We start from the raw sequence: 17,527 nt of genomic DNA, 5'->3' as shown, positions 1-17,527 counted from the left end.
GTCGGCTTATTAGGCATAATCGGCTTAAGAACGTGTATGTAAACGAACACAATATTTAACACTGGTGGGTTTTGGATATTTTACTGCAAAAATGCTACATGGTGCACCTTTAAATGTATAGCATTAACGTTTTGTTTAGGATAAGCTCTCCAACATGATTTTTCCCCCAATCTAATGATGACATTGCATGTTTCGGTGTCAGAGGTTTCCTCCAGTTGTGAGCAAACAGTCCAAATGACAAGCTCTTCATAATGATTAACCATTACCTCCATTAATCAGAGAGTCTCTAATGAGTTCACTTTGCTGTTTGGCCACTCCTGTGTAATCACTGGAGAGTCCAAACACATACAAATAACCTAAAGCTAACATAAAGTTGCAAAAAAAAAAAGAACCTTTAACCGTACCTGGGTTATCTTTAGGTTTTATTTTTATAACCACTTTTGCTATATTGCCATGTAATTTTTTCATAAACAAAGTATATTTCTGGATTAGATGAGTCGTATTAAGTGTAGAAAAGCATGTGTAGCAGGTATGATGACCAGTTAAACTTCACTGACCACATTACTGCAACAGCCCGGTCCTGCAGATTTGCTTTATACAACATTAGAAAGATTAGACCCTTCCTATCAGAACAGGCTGCACAACCCCTGGTTCAAGCTCTTGTTCTCTCCAGACTGGATTATTGTAATGCTCTTCTGGCTGGGCTTCCAGCATGCACTATCAAAGCCTTGCAGCTGATCCAGAATGCAGCGGCGAGAGTGGTCTTTAATGAGCCGAAGAGAGCGCATGTTACGTCTCTCTTCATCAAACTGCACTGGTTGCCAATGGCTGCTCGCATCAAATTCAAGGCACTAGTTCTCGCCTACAAAACAACCACTGGCTCTGCACCAATATACCTAAACTCACTTGTTCAGACTTACACACCCTCCAGAAGCTTGCGTTCTGCAAGTGAACGACGCATCATGGTGCCATCCCAAAGATGGACCTTTTCCTGGACCGTTCCCGTCTGGTGGAATGACCTGCCGATTTCAATTCGTGCAGCAGAAGCGATGGTTACCTAGTTTCTGGTTACCTCCTCCCGAAATTAATGTTTTTTGTGCATGAAGGCGCCTCACGAAAGTGATTTCAGACAGACTTCTCAGGCAGTGTAACCGTTTAATCATCTACAGCAAAATAAAGTGAGCAAACAAATATTTCATTACTACAATAGTAATTTCATTAGAAATAACATCAGAAGTAGTTGAAAGAAGAAGCACTTTTTCCCCCAGCTCAACTGTCACTGAATGGAAGGCACAGGATTGTGGGATATCAAAGGCAGTGAAGGATACATCTATGCTGCCTTAAAAACACGATCAGATGAAGGTTTCACAGGAGACAGAAAGTGAAGCTAACATTAGAGAAGAGCCGTCAGGAGAATGGGGACAACCCTTTTGGACCGCATGGTGCACCATAATATATATAACATTTCAATCACATTTTTAATGATATAATGATATTGGTCATTAGTTAACATTAGTTAATATATCAACTAACATTAACTAACCATGAGCAGTAGCTACATAAATAAATGCTTTATAAGCGCGGTTCATTATAAGTTAATGTTAACTAATGGCCATTATTCTAAAGTGATACCATTTTAATAAAGGTTGGATATGTCAATTTTCCTAGGCCAGATGTGTTTTTTTTTCTTGCCCCTACTGTATAAATACACACACCAAAAAATGATTTAGTGTATTTTTTTATGTAATGCCTACATAATGTTTTAACATATGATTTTGTAAGGCAATAAGCCACGTCCTACAGTTACCTAGACAGAAAGCATATTTTCCACTTTTTAATAATGGTCAAGAATGATAGTAGTTCCTTGAGGAGAGACTATAACACTTGAGTAATTAGTGATGCATTTTATGAGAGTTAAAAAGACAACCATATCTCAGACACATTAATGTTGTGATTAGTAATTAATTCATTCTCATAGTTGGCAATTAGTTCTTAATAACGACAATCTCCCTCATTAATTATTGATTGCCTAATAAGGAACTATATCAGTGCTAAATTGGATATTTGTTAATAATTAGTTCAGCTTGTCTCTATATTAATTAATAGTAATAGCTGGAGTGTTAGTCAGGAATGGTTTTAAAGCTTGCTTGAGAATCATTAACTCTGAGGTTATTTGTTTTAGAAGTCTTTTTTTTAAAATACATGTTAGCCACATGTGTCTGCTATAAGTCAGAATTGTGTTAATATTTAATGCTTTTTGCAAAATAAATAAATAAACTCTGAATCGGACTGGGAGCCAGTGTAAGGTCTCCAAAACTGGAGTGATGTGCATTGCATACCCTGGACCTAATATCCTGGCGGCCGAGTTTTGTACATATTGTAGTTTGTTAAGTGTCGATTTAGAGACTTCGGCTAGAAGGGAGTTACAGTAATCTATCCTAGAGATGACAAAGGAATTCATCAGCTTTTCAGCTACTGAGAAATTTAGCATAGGACGAAATCTAGCTACATTTCTGAGGTGAAAAAAGGATGATGTACTCTGGACAAAAGAGTCAAATGAAAGCCTGGTATCAAAAATAACTCCAAGATTCCTCACTTTAGCTTGAGTAGCCAAGACAAAACCATCAATAGTCAAAGGAACCAGCTTTAGAAATTTGATGACGGGAACCAATAAGCATTTTACCACTATTCACTATAGCGTGAAGGTACCGCTACCGCTTTTGATTTGTTGTTTTTGTTTGATTTATAGTTCTTCTTTTTTCTTTATCTTTGGAGCCTCTGTATTTGGTGAACTTTTTACAAGTTATATGATAAAAAATAAAAATAAAATAAATTGATCCATTAACGTAATTATAAAAAATCCTCATTGTACATCATGATATCTTACGCATATATGAACAGACAAGTGACTTTATATAAAAATATTTTTGGTAAATATTATAGACATCGATCCGATTCAATCGATGTGAAAACAGCTGATATTTAACAAAAGAAAATATCGGATGCGTCTCAATTAGCTCCCTAGTTCAGTAGTCAGGGCACTGATCAGGGAGTTAGCCCATTGACTTATGTCCTGATCAGTGCCCTGACTACTGAACTAGGGAGCTGATTGAGACACACCCATCGTGTTTGGCTAGCGGCGCTTACTTCCGGTTTTGTGGCTGCGGGCCGGAAACTGCGGTGCGCGGTTCTGCAGCTGGATACAGTTTACAATTTCTGTTGTTGTTAATTGCATGTGGATGTCACCATAGGGTGTCACTCTTTACGATATTGTGCCCCATCATAAAACGCAACGTATGCGGAATAAATTTAATATTCATGAGTGGGCTTTCGTTATTGGAAGGATTAAAAAAAAAAACAGTGCCTTCATTACCTGTAATTTCGTCGTAGTAGCCTATGACAGGAAACTATACGATCCCTCCCTTTGCTTTGAGTTTGCACATTGACTAGTTAAACAACCTCCTCGTTATCAAAACTACTTCACTTTCTCTTTCAGAGGGACAACACATCTGTAAGTTCTGCACTTTATTCTCATTACTGATTATATCGATCGCATCTTTAACGTTAACGTTACCTTTGCTTTTCTTCCAGAACGAAACATGCTTTTCAAAAAGCTCTGAATGTTTTACAGTGTTTTTAACATCACATTTAGATAACCAGATGTGACAGTGTGTGAGTGCTATCAAAGAGAATCAAGGAAGTGTTTTTGACATTTAGGCTACTTATTAAAATGTAGAAGTAGACCGAGTAACATTAAACTTCTTTCATAATTTGCTGTCATGACAGTAAAACCGAAACCGTTCTTAAAAAATTTGTGAAAATTATGGCTTCACAATCATCTAAATCTAGAAAGAAGCTAACAAGTTGTCTCTTAGCATTTTAAGAGAACTTGTTACACCTGTTTGTTACTCCTGTTTTTGTCTTGTTTCTAGTCAAAATATCTAAAAAATTATTACATTAAGAAACATTTACTAGACAAGTCCAAATTATTGTCTTGTTTTGGGAAAAATAACTCAAAATGAAGAGAGTTTTTGCTTAAAATAAGCTAAATAATCTGCCAGTGGGGTGAGAAAAATAATCTTGTTTTCTGTTTGAATTAAGATTATTTTACTTACCCCATTGGCAGATTATTTATCTTATTTTAAGCAAAAACTTCATTTTGAGGTATTTTTTCTGAAAATAAGACAATAATTTGGACTTGTCTAGTAAATACTTCTTGTTTTAAGAATTTTTAGATGTTTAGACTAGAAACTATAAGTGTTATATTCCTTGCAATTGCTAGTGAATGTGTCAATGTTACATGGAATAATTGCTAGAAATGTAAAGCTAAAGATCTGTTTTGTTTGTGTTCCTTTAGTGACCATGTCGGACACAAAACCCCTCGGTGAAGACACTGTGGACGCCAAAAAAGGGGATGCACAGAAGTATGTGTGATTTTCATTGACATTCGTCCATTACAAATATATCATTAAAAGAAACTGTCATAGGATATGTAGGACAAAAGTAGAACGACCTATAACTGATTAAGCAATCACTGACAAAATCATTAAAAATGTTATAAGGATGAATCATTTGAATATAGTGCATTAACCACAAGGAAACAGAAAGGAGTGTTCAAATGAAAAAATGTGGTAAAACTGACTCATATTCCTGAGATACACACACACACACACTCTTAGTATAAATAGTATTCAGTCACATGACTAGCATGGTGAGCTGGAGGGCAAAACTTCCATAGAGCTGCGTTACATTACAGGTTTGTCAGTTTCTATCTAAAAAGAAGAAAAAGAAAATGCAAGCTTCATACACAGCACCTGCTGCAGTATTTCATTCAGGACGTACTAAAATGCTCAGCATGAAAAAACACTTCCATGTTCCTTCATGTACTAAAACTGTAGGCGAGAAGTTAGGGCAAAATGCTCTAAAGGTTAGGTGTGTTTTCTACAGGAAAACGGTTCATATTTTAGGTTCATCTGCTTACAGTATGCATCATTAATAAGGTGTTTACTGAATTTGATCTTTTAATGTCACTGTCTTGCAACATTAGTACTTAATACAGACCTGGTAAAAATGACTAGAGGTCAATGGAGGAAAGTCTTGTTTTGCCCTCCAGGTGGAGTCACTATAAGTGTGTGACGTCATGTGAAAATTGTGACTTCTGTTTAATTTAAATCGACATGACTTGCTTTGAACTTTGGCATGAACTTTTCTTCCCTATTGTGACGTATATCCGAGTGAAACGCTTCTGGAACAAGAACAACGCTATAAAAAACACTGGGCTGAGTAAATATAGGACAGAAGGACACATGTTGGGTTAATTTTATCCAGCAAACTGGGTTGCTTATTTAACCCAGCATAATGGCTTGATTTATTTTTACTACAAAACTATTTTAATTATCTATTTATTTTATTTTATTTTATTCAGATCTGTTACACAAAAACTACCCAAACACTGGGGTGTAGTCAGTGGGGAATTAATTGGATGGTTGTGATTTTGCTATTGGTGGATCTCGTGTGTCTGTGAGTGTGTGTGCGTGTGTATATATATATATACACACACTCCTGAACAAAATCTTAAGACCAGGGGATGCATTGCAAGTTTTACACATTTCACACTAGTGGATCATAACCGCGTTGTAAGAGCTGTTCAAAATGCCAAAAGAAGAAACAGGAGCAAGAGACAAAAAAAAGAGAGTAGGCGATTTATTGAAAACTGCATTTAAACTCAAACAGGCCGTTCATCAGCTGATCAAAAGTTTAAGACCATAGCCATAAAAAGGTCAAATCTGCACAAAAATATGGCTTTCACGTCATTGTCCTTCAAGCAGTCATACTGTCAAGATGTCCTGATGGCGAAGGCAAAAAGGCTTTCTCTCTTTGAACGCGGTAGGATTGTTTAGCTGCACAAGCAAGGCCTTTCGCAACGCGCCATCGCTGCTGAGGTTGGACGCAGTAAGACAGTCATTTTAAAAATCCTGAGAGTTATGGGACAAAAAAGTCAAGTGGTACACCCAAAAAGATTTCACCTGCACTGAGCCGCAGGATCTGACGGGTTTTCCGTGAAGACACCAGTCGATCCTCAACCCAAATTAAGGCCCTTACTGGTGCTGACTGCAGCCCAACCATAAGACGTCATCTGCTAGAGAAGGGCTACAAGAACAAAAAAACGTCTCCAAAGGCCACGTCTCCTCCCACGACACAAACTTGCCCGTTTAGAATTTGCAAGAGAGCACCAAACATGGGACATTGAAAAGTGGAAGAAAGTTTTATTCTCTGACAAGAAAAAATGTAACCTGGACGGTCCTGATGGCATCCAACGCTACTGGGATGACAAGGAGATCCCACCTGAGATGTTTTCTACACGGCACAGTGGAGGAGGCTCCATCATGATCTGGGGCGCTTTTTCCTTCAGTGGGAAAATGGAGCTTCAGGTTGTGCAGGAGCGTCAAACGGTGACTGGCTATGGATCTGTTGCAGCGGGCATCCCTCTTGACCGAGGGCCTCTGTCTGTGCGGTAATGACTGGGTCTTTAAACAGGACAACGCTGCAGTTCACAAAGCCTGCCTGACGAAGGACTTCTTCCAGGAGAATAACGTTGCTCTTTTGGACCATCCTGCGTGTTCCCCTGATCTAAATCCCATTGAGAACATTTGGGGATGGATAGCAAGGGAAGTTTACAAAAATGGACCTCAGTTCCAGACCGTGGATGCCCTTCGTGAAGCCATCTTCACCACATGGAGCAACGTTCCCACCAGCCTCCTGGAAACAGTCGCATCAAGCATGCGGACACGAGTTTTTGAAGTGATCAACAAGAACGGTGGGGCTACTCACTGCTGAGTCCTTTTTTGACATGTTTAGTACTGTTGTGCGTTTATTTTGGGCTATGGTCTTAAACTTTTGATCAGCTGATGAACGGCCTGTTTGAGTTTAAATGCAGTTTTCAATAAATTGCCTACTCTCTATTTTTTTGTCTCTTGCTCCCGTTTCTTCTTTTGGCATTTTGTAAAACTTGTAATGCATATATATATATATATATATATTTATATGTATATATTATTATTATTTTCTAAATTAATGTTCCTGCTTCCTGGTAATCTGTGTCAGAATATCTTCCTCTTCATCTCTTCTCTTCTCTGATGACGAGAGAAATGCCCTACATTTGTTCTTATTTGAGAAGCGTTTCACGCAGTTCACGTTTTCAGAAGAAAAGACTAGACAAGGCAGTTTCATGCTGACTTTAGAATTCAATTCCTAAAGCGACTGTCAATAATTTGTACTTTAATAATTACGAATGAATCATAAGTCTTTGCTCTCGCAGGACTTCATGCCAGACTGATGCCGGAGTTGATCAAACAGATGCCAAACCGCGTCAAGATGATTTTCAGTACAACATGAACTATAGCAGTCTGGGACAATGTGTCATCATCAACAATGAGAATTTCCACAAAAGCACAAGTAAAGCTGGGAAGAACACAGACAGGTCTAATGGTTTAGTTTAGATGTTTGTTCTCATGTTAATCTCTTTTGAACAGAAATGGGAGTTCGTAAAGGGACAGAGACGGATGAAAAAAATGTCGAGAAGACCTTCTCAAAGCTGGGCTTCAAAGTCAGGATTAGCAAAGATCAAACGGTCGCACAGATGGCAGATTTGTTAACTAAAGGTATGTCCTAGCCTGACAAGCCAGAAACACATCAAGATGTTTGGTCAGGGAACTCTCCACTGACAGCTCAATCTGAGGGGCGGATAAACGTTTGTCTCTCAAACTCCCTCTGCACACGATAGGATAGCGCTACAACCAACCAGAGCAGCGAAGGTGAAGCAGAGCTTGCTGACAGATTAAACATTCGCCGTATCCGGTCGGCTAAACTCCGAACACATCTTCCCTTCTTAAGAATGACTTCAGTGCCGCTCTTTTCTCAGAGAAAAGCTTAACTCGAAGTCTTCCAGAGTCGCGGTCAAAGCTGATTCGAAAGACTGCCGTTCGCCAGCTTCTGTGTTTACTAGAAGCACGCAAACGCAACTCGGCTGTCATTATATTAAGCCCCGCCCACCGACTCTATACACGATGTGATTGGCCTGACCAGAGTTTGGTTTTTACAGCTCAGAAGTGTATTGAGAGTTGCTAGACGACACTCGCGGCAGATTAGATTTGCTGCCGCTAGGGTGCGTCTAGATTTCTAGGCTAGCTATGTCCTGCACCAGTGATTGATTATAATAATGCAATGGCTCAGTCATAAACTCATGAAGTCTTCCATCCTCAGTGTCTCGGGAGGATCACAGTCAGTCGGCCATGTTTGTGTGTGTGTTGTTGAGTCATGGAGAAGAAGGTTTGATTTATGGCACTGATGACTGTATCGAGCTGAAAGAGCTGTTTGAGAACTTCAGAGGAGATCGCTGTGCTTCACTGGTGGGAAAACCCAAGCTTTTCTTCATTCAGGTGAGCGCCACGATAAAGGAGGAGAATACGCTAATCTTGCCAACAGTTATATTTGGTATAAATGATATACTGTTACAGTTTTGTTAATATTTTGAACTAGACTTTTTGTTTTTCACTTTAACTTTACTTAGTCATTTTGTTGTTTTTATCATTGGGGTTCAAGCACGTAGCATAATTGTTACATTTTCCAAGGATTATCATTCCCCTCTATAACTGATCAGGCAGACCGACTGTAAGTCGTAGAGACTTGAAACTTTAAGGGCTGGTAGTACACCGACTACATCGACACCAAATCTCGCCCAAATTGGCCTGACGGGGGCGCTACAGCGCTCAAAAGTACGAAATAGCTCATAAACCATTAGACGTAAGCTTGTGCCCTATATCGCTGGAATCCTTCACTCAAGACGGACAAAATTCATGCATCGTAAAAATTGTGGGTGTTGGGTTCTTTTAAAAAGCCTAGTACTTTTGTGATCTAGTCCTAGGTTTTTGACCTGATCAGAACCAAACCAGTGCAAAAACTCACTCTGGAGAGTTAATAATTATCAACAACTAAAAAATGGAGCCAGTTTTTTTTTTTAATGGCTAAAACTGTTTTCGCTAAGCTGGGGATACATGAGTCACATGATCACATGATCTGAGGTCACATGAAAGCAATCACGATGATTGGCCACTTGGTGGCGCTATAACAAAAAAAAAAAACATGAAAGTGGCTATAACCACCCAACTGTTATTCCGACTGACTTGAAAATTGGCATGAAGTTTCTTTGTCCAGGGAGTCATGTCTGTATATGAGGACATTGGGATATCTCAAAAAATACCATGGCTATTGGCCAATGAAATTTGAGCATCTATTAAACATGGTTAATGGAGGCCGACAGGATGCTCTGAAGGAGTTTCAAACCAGCACTTTTCACGGGAGTCACCTCCTTAGACTCCTAAATCCTTGCTGAGTCCAACGATACCAAACATGCCAGGTTTTGCCTTATGGTTTGTGCAACGATGTGTTTTAGTGTTTTAAAAACCATTAGTCCAATTGAGACAAAGCCACCACAGGAAATTCAAAAACATATGTTGATAGCTAAACAGTAATTTCAAAATGTTGAAAGGAAGTGGCAAACAAATCTGTTCAATGTCAGCAATGGGTCGTTTTTATGCTTTCATAAATATAAGTGTCTATAACTAGAATTAGATATTTACACCAAATTGTACACGTATGTATGGGCACACTCTGCTGGAGATCAGGCAAGACGTGGTGCGTTTTCCATAGTAAATTGCCTGCATTGGCTGTAAAAGGTTTTTTTTCCATCTATGATCTAAGTGGTAACAAGCTTGCTAAATAAAACAATATATTTTAAGCATGTCCTTGCAGCAATATTTTTTATATATGTTTATATAATGTTTATTTTTATTTTTATACATGGCCATATTTTATTTATTAATTGTAGTTTATGTAGTTTTAATTATTATAGTACTTCAAGTTAAACAAATTGAAAATGAGAAATGTGTTACCAGCTGAAAATGTTTGCTACTTAATCAATGTTAGTGTTTATTTTGTCTCAAGCTATGAAAAAGGTCCTCTTTAAGAGTGTAGCTTCCACAGATGTGTGTGTCGTGTGTGTGTTTCTCCAGGCTTGCAGAGGCATAGAACTCGATTCTGGCGTTGAGACAGATAATGGCATTGAGTCGGATGGTGACAGCGACATGAAGAAAATCCCAGTGGAGGCAGATTTCCTGTATGCGTACTCCGCTGCACCAGGTCTCTAATGTCTTATCTTGTGGGAGTTTCCTCAAAGGACCGAAAGCCCTTGCCCTAACCAGTTGGTTTTCTGCCTGTCCTCAGGGTATTACTCCTGGAGGAACGTCAGTAATGGCTCCTGGTTCATCTCCTCGCTCTGTGAGATGCTGTCGACATACGGCAATCAACTGGAGATCATGCAGGTCATGACACGTGTCAACCGCAAGGTGGCGCTGGACTTCGAATCCTCCAGCAATTTGCCAGGGTATGGTGGCAAGAAACAGATACCATGTATTGTGTCTATGCTGACCAAAGAACTCTATTTCCCGAAATAATTCATGATTATTTTACTGATTAAGTTGCAATGGGATAAAAATGTAGCAATTTAAAGTACTTAGGCCAAAACGGTGATGAAGGGACATACAAGGGGATTTATATTTAAGGGAAACACTGGATTTTAATGGACTATTATCTGATCAGGAATATTTTTTAAATGAATATGTAATCTTTTTTGTATTGGTGTGTGAAATGTTTACAGTGCTGGTTTTGACAGACAGCTCTTTTCTCGTCTTTATGACTGTCTGTCATCATTTGAGCCTCATCTGATTGTTTGCACATGAGTCTATGAAGTCCACGGTTATCATGTTTAGCATCAGCGTGCATTAAAGATTATTTTACTAGAGAAACATCTGAATATAAACAATAGCATGATTTTTATTATGATTAATAAACATTTTACATTGATATTTAATTTGTGTGCATTGTGTAATTATCTTTGCGTTGAGCAAATAGTGAAGGCAAGACAATAAATAGAGAAAAGTATATATACACTGATCATGCATAACATTATGACCACTGACAGGTGAAGTGAATTACACTGATGATCTCTTCATCACGGCTCCTGTTAGTGGGTGGGATATATTAGGCAGCAAGTGAACGTTTTGTCCTCAAAGTTGATGTGTTAGAAGCAGGAGAAATGGGCAAGCGTAAGGATTTGAGCGAGTTTGGCCAGATTGTGATGGATAGACGACTGGGTCAGAGCATCTCCAAAACTGCAGCTCTTGTGGGCTGTTCCCGGTCTGCAGTGGTCAGTATCTATCAAAAGTGCTCCAAGGAAGGACCAGTGGAGAACCGGCCACAGGGTCATGGGCGGCCAAGGCTCATTGATGACCGTGGGGAGCGAAGGCTGGCCCGTGGGGTCCGATCAAACAGACGAGCTACTGGAGCTCAAACTGCTCCAGAAGTTAATGCTGGTTCTGATAGAAAGCTGTCAGAATACACAGAGCAGCTCAGTTTGTTGCGTATGGACCAGTCAGGGTGACCTCTGACCAGGGCCGTGCACAGGGGGGTGGCCCGGTGGCTAGAGCCACTGCCCCTTTGCCCTCATCAGCTAAGGTCCTGCCCCCTTCCCTCCCTCACCCTCAGAGGATTCCCATAAAAGTGCTCTGTTCCGCTAAAAATCCACTAATTACACTAATCCGTTCCGTGTTTTCCCGCTCGCTCCGCAGCATCGCGCGGCTGTGTCCTCTCTCTGTGGAGACGACAGTTCCAGAATGTCATCCCATTAACAGGTATATTACAAACTACAATCCACATTACAGACAGTGGTTGATCCGCGGAATTAGTAGTTTGTTTCAACAGTGCAAACATGGATTCAAAGCTCCAGCATGCCAGCGGGTAAATCGTCATATACAGAATACTGAATAGTTAGCTGACAGTTTGTCAGTCTTTAACTTCTGTAAAATAGATTTCCAATTATTATCCATTTTACGAGTTAATACTTGTGTCTATAACATACGTCATATTTATGATATTTTATTTAAAGCATATTAATCGTATACACAATAAAAAAAGTTAATACGGGCTATTATATAAATGAGTTGTATCAGGGTACAATGGGGAAAAAGCACACCCTAATAATAACAAATGCATAAGAAAAACAAATGCTTTTTTTTTTTAAATTAAATTATTATGCCCATAATAATTTAATAAAGTTTTATCGTTGTAACAACTAAATATATTTGTATTATAGGATATGATTATTATCATATTTTTATTATTAATGATCCATGTCATGTCAACAAATGGAAGTCAGTCAGCTGTTTATTATCATGTTAAATATGCCTTTTACCCCAAATGCCATACTTTTACATATTCTGTTATTAAAAAAATGTTGCGTATGATTTACATAAATCATAAACAAGACCTTTGACTCAAAATATATTCAATAATTTTAGGGATTCTCATTTGCTACTTAAATCTCCAATAAAAAATAAAAATAGAAAAGAGATCAAATTAGCACAGAATCGACTTTTTGGAAGAATAATTAGAACAACATAAATTGAATTAACACGAAAGCCTAACAATTGTATTTACAGAATGATTGTAAAAGGTTTGTTATTCATTCTCTATATTAAGATGATACTCAACCCCTTCATAGTGCCCCTTTTTTTTGGTTTAGGCCACTGCCCCTCAAAATGTCTGTGCAAGGCCCTGCCTCTGACCCCTGACCCCGCCGAAAGCACCAACAGTGGCACGTGAGCATCAGAACTGGACCACGGAGCAATGGAAGAAGGTGGCCTGGTCTGAGGAATCACATGTTCTTTTACATCACGTGGGTGTGTGTGTGTGTGTGTGTGTGGCTTTCCTGGGGAACACATGGCCCCAGGATGCACTATGGGAAGAAGGCGAGCCGGCGGAGGCAGTGTGATGCTTTGGCCAATGTTCTGCTGGGAAACCTTGGGTCCTCCATCCATGTGGATGTTACTTTGACACGCTCCACCTACCTAAGCATTGCTGAGACCATGTTCAGCCTTTGATGGAAACGGTATTCTGGTGGCTGTGGCTCTTCCAGCAGGATAATGCTCCTGACACAAAGCACAAATGCTTCAGGAATGGTTTGAGGAGCACAGCAACCAGTTTGAGGCGTCGACTCGGCCTCCAGATTCCCCAGATCTCAATCCAATTGAGCATCTGTGGGATGAGCTGAACAAACGAGTCCGATCCATGGAGGCCACCTTGCAACTTACAGGACTTAAAGGATCTGCTGCTAACATCTTGGTGCCAGATACCACAGCACACCTTCAGGGGTCGAGTGGACTCCATGTCTTGATGGGTCAGGGCTGTTTTGACAGTAAAAGGAGGACCAACACTGTGTGTTGCGCATCAGATCCTCATGTGAGAGTGATTAGTGAAGGATCATGTGACTCTGAAGACTGGAGTAATGATGATAAATTCAGCTTTGATCACAGGAATAAATCACACTTTACTATAGTCACATATAAAAGTAATTTACACTGGAGGAATATTTCAGAATAATACTCATGATCAAATGCAATCTTGATAAGCAGAAGAGATTATTATTTAAAGGTGTAATTATACATTTAAGTAATATAAAGTAACTACTTGTACTTACTATAGAGTTTGGTTTGGTGTGGTTTAGGGTTAGTTGCATAATTTATAGTTATTACAATAGTAATCATGTAACAATGACACTGAAATAGTGTTTCTTTCAAAAATAACTTTTGAAAGTCATGTATAAAGTATAAATATGGATAAAGTTAATATGTTTAATTATTTAAAAACTATATATATTAATGGATTTGTTTTTTAAATATTCTCTCGGTTTGACATCTGGAGATGAAGAGAACAGCAGTGATTCTCCAGCAGCAGCAGGTGGCGCTGTGCTCTAGATCAGCTGAGTGCTTAAAAACAAGGTGTGTGTTTCTGAGAAATGCAACAGAAAGCAGAACAACTCCCTGAAACCTCACCTTATTTCTGTTTCTGTCTTGTTTCTCAACTCTCCGTCAAGCTGTTTCCTTTTTTGCGTTGTTTGATACAAAAATACATGCAGGGGAAAACCTTGATGATTTAAGAAAGAGAATTGTTTTTACAAATGTGTTGTTTTTTTGTTTTTGTTTTTGCAATTATAGTGCTCTAGTAAAGACGATGAGTCCAATGTATTATTTAAATTGGGTTTGTGTTGCTGTAGTCTGTGTGTTGCATCATACACTGGGAGTTGCAGGGCTTGGCAGCATAGATAAGGTGTGTGTGTGTGTGTGTGTGTGTGTGTGTGTGTGTGTGTGTGTGTGTGTGTGTGTGTGTGTGTGTGTGTGTGTGTGTGTGTGTGTGTGTGTGTGTGTGTGTGTGTGTGTGTGTGTGTGTGTGTGTGTGTGTGTGTGTGTGTGTGTGTTTGGACAGACACAATGAGGATAGGATTGCACCGCTATAATGTCTTTAACTAACAGCTTGCATTACCTCTCATCTCTGCAAATGTCATTCCAGCTACAGTGATGGACTGAATAGTGCACTTAATAAAATAAAAACACACACAAAAGATGAATGCAATGTTGCATGCAGCAATACACAACATCTGCATATAAATATATGTGCTGAAATATGAAACTTTTGGCATTTTTCTGTTCACACACAGGCAGCAGTAAAGTGTATCACATCTGCACGTTGGAGCTTGAGTTTCTGTTCTGCATGCTTCGCCTTTAAGAAGCAATAACGAAACAACGAGGAAGTGAAAATGAAATCGACTTTCGCATGTCAGCCTGCAGCCAATGAGCAGACCAGCTCAAAGCTACTATGGCAAAGGCTCGGCTCATGAATATTAAGTAGGTCCGGAGACGTTGGGGACGTTCCTTGATGCAGTATTGCGATATAAACAATAAAACAAGGTGTCAATGATGTTAATAATAACATTTAAGTTACTTTTAATTATATGTTTAAGTTATACATGTACTTACTATAGGGTCTCGGTAGGATTAGGGTTTGGTTTAGGGTTAGTTGCATGTATTATGTATAATTTATTGTTATAACTAACTACATATAAAATGTAATAATGACACTGAAATAAAGTGTTACTGTGTATAGAGGTAGTGTGCCTTTGTAAAAACAAAACAAACAAAAAAACATATCCGGTTAATATGTTAAATTATTAATAAGGTGTCAGTCATGTTAATAATAATAATACAAACTATATACATTTTAAAGATAATTCCGCAATATATAATAATCACGAATGTCTTTTTCTTATGTGGTAGTACAAAAAGATTTGTATAGATTTGTACAAAAAGATTTGTACTATTACTTGTTTTCAGTTTATTTAGGAAAAAACAACTAACAAACAAGTCTGCTTTTCAGCCAAGCAGTACGTAATATCGCTACCTACTTAATATTCATACATCATGACAGCGTTCCCTCTATGTCATCCAATCAGCTCGCGAATGGGTCGCTACGTCTTTAATATTAATGAGACCCGCGTGCGCCATAGTAGGATTTGTAAACACGAAGTAAGCGCACAACACACACTCACACACACGCACACTGGGGATTTCCACCCAAGCGCTTGTTTCCTTCAGTTGTTTTGCTTTCGATCTGAAGACCGAAATCAAACCCATTTGACTTTTCGTTTTGTTATCGAGAACTACAAATTGTCAAGACTCTTAACGGACTATTTTGCTTTTATTCCTGGAGTGATTTCCACCCTTCGCAGGTAATAAATCGCGTTTCCGCATGTATTTATGGAGCTCATATTCATATAAGTGCATGTTTATGCTGTAGGCCACGTAGAGTTGCTAGGGTGAGTGTAAAATCGAAAGTCATGGGGTGTTTGGATCCAATGGGAATCAAGGAATGTTTATTTTCACTTTTGAGTTCACTTGTCAACACTAACACACTTATTTGGGGAGGTTGAAGGCACCCGATTCAGTGTTACTGTAAGCATGATTGGGCCACATTGGACGCCACAATGTCATTTGACAGTAAGTAGCCTACTGTGTAGACCTAACGAATAACATGTGTTTTATGACCAGAGTATGTTGTTGAGAAGTTTGCATGGGTTTGTGGATATTGTTATAGCTGTTATTGACTTACATGGACAAGTACAGGGTGTAACATGGGCACTGCAATGGAAAGTGGCTGTCATGAACTGGTGCACCAGTATCTGGATCCAAATTCTGTCTAATAACCTGATATAGTTTGATATTTTCATAACATAATAACTTACTGATAAAACACACCAAAAACGTGTTTCTTTAAGAAATAGAGTTAATAATCTAATGCGAGCCATGTATGCTGACACTAGATGATGTCAAAACTATTAAATACAGAATAATCACACATTTCATCTGATAGGAGACCGATATATATCATGCATCACTAGTTATTTGGTTTTATGTGTTTTAATAGATTCACATGTTTTAAAAATGTTGCTTAATTCTGTTTCTCATGTAATGCATGCATGTTGTTGGTTCACTCTCATGTCAATGGACCATAAAAGCTCAAAGGTCTGAGTGACAAACGTATGATTTTAAAGCTCGAGTTTTCATTCTGATTAACTATAAACCTTTTTATGAGCTTGAATTGGTTAATCGGTAACTTGTGATTTGCACATTCAAGCATCAAGCAACATAAAGCAGTTGTGATGTCTGTCATCATGCATGATCGATATTACAGGTTTAGCCACATGCACTCGTTCTTAGATAAACTCTGCACACACTCACTTCAGCGTCCTGTGTTTGTGCCGTCATTCAGGGCCTGACTCATGGACCAAAAACCAATCATCTCGTAATCAGTTTGTTTGCAGTAACTTTCAGTAAATTGTGATTCAGATGGTCTCCCCTGCTGTTTTGTTTTTAGAAATAGGGTTAAAGTTTGTCATCTTGCTTTCTGGAGAGTCATGGAGGAATGCACAACCTGTTAAAGGAGGAAAAGTTGCTGTCAAACTTCTTTGACACATTCCAGATCTCTCTCTCTCTTTCTCCAGGCCAGCATGCCGGTAGAGAGAATGCGCATGAGGCCATGGTTGGAAGAGCAGATAAACTCGTGTAAAATACCGGGTCTCAAATGGGTCAACAAGGTACTGTGACTGCTAAACTTGTCTGTTTAAAGCGTTGCTTTGTTGAAACCACCGCCATGAGCAAGATGCTATTCTCTGTGGAGCGTTTTGTTATTTTAAAGCGAGGGTGTGTCTTGGCCTGTGACATGTTTTGCATGTTCTTTGCCTGCAGGAGAAGAGAATATTCCAGATTCCATGGATGCATGCTGCACGACACGGCTGGGACGTGGAGAAAGATGCTCCTCTTTTCCGAAACTGGGCCATTCATACAGGTGCAGTCAGCACGAAAAAAAACATAGTACATGAAAACACTCACTGTCACAATGTGAGGATGCTGTTTTGCATTTGCCAAGCCAATCTGAGTTTTTGTTTGCATTGTGGTTGATCGGGTGTTCTGGGAGATGCTATAGGTTTACTAGTTGGTTGATAGGGTGTTCTGGGAGGATGCTATAGGTTTACTAGTTGGTTGATAGGGTGTTCTGGGAGATGCTATAGGTTTACTAGTTG

At 39.0% G+C, this 17,527-nt stretch overlaps 3 protein-coding genes across 3 annotated transcripts in view; 2 read left to right on the top strand and 1 right to left on the bottom strand.

Moving 5' to 3' along the window:
- gnpda2 (glucosamine-6-phosphate deaminase 2) overlaps window positions 1–17,527 on the bottom strand; it is a 469,370-nt gene that overhangs the window by 149,726 nt on the left and 302,117 nt on the right. The window lies entirely within an intron of this gene.
- On the top strand, window positions 3,183–10,927 carry casp3b (caspase 3, apoptosis-related cysteine peptidase b). Its single transcript, XM_067456701.1, has 7 exons — window positions 3,183–3,511; window positions 4,358–4,424; window positions 7,319–7,455; window positions 7,533–7,661; window positions 8,263–8,438; window positions 10,071–10,197; window positions 10,282–10,927. The coding sequence occupies exons 2-7, from the start codon at window positions 4,363–4,365 to the stop codon at window positions 10,509–10,511; spliced, it is 861 nt and encodes a 286-aa protein (XP_067312802.1). The 5' UTR covers window positions 3,183–3,511; window positions 4,358–4,362; the 3' UTR covers window positions 10,512–10,927.
- irf2b (interferon regulatory factor 2b) overlaps window positions 15,763–17,527 on the top strand; it is a 42,319-nt gene continuing 40,554 nt past the window's right edge. Inside the window, 3 exon segments of the mRNA XM_067458094.1 lie at window positions 15,763–15,944; window positions 16,949–17,041; window positions 17,193–17,292. Of these exon segments, the coding sequence (XP_067314195.1) occupies window positions 15,906–15,944; window positions 16,949–17,041; window positions 17,193–17,292 (232 nt within the window). The 5' untranslated portion in view covers window positions 15,763–15,905.

The sequence above is a fragment of the Pseudorasbora parva genome, chromosome 11 (genome assembly GCF_024679245.1).
Source record: "Pseudorasbora parva isolate DD20220531a chromosome 11, ASM2467924v1, whole genome shotgun sequence".
In the NCBI taxonomy this organism is placed as follows: Eukaryota; Metazoa; Chordata; class Actinopteri; order Cypriniformes; family Gobionidae; genus Pseudorasbora; species Pseudorasbora parva.
This window is presented reverse-complemented; position numbering and strand designations above follow the sequence as displayed.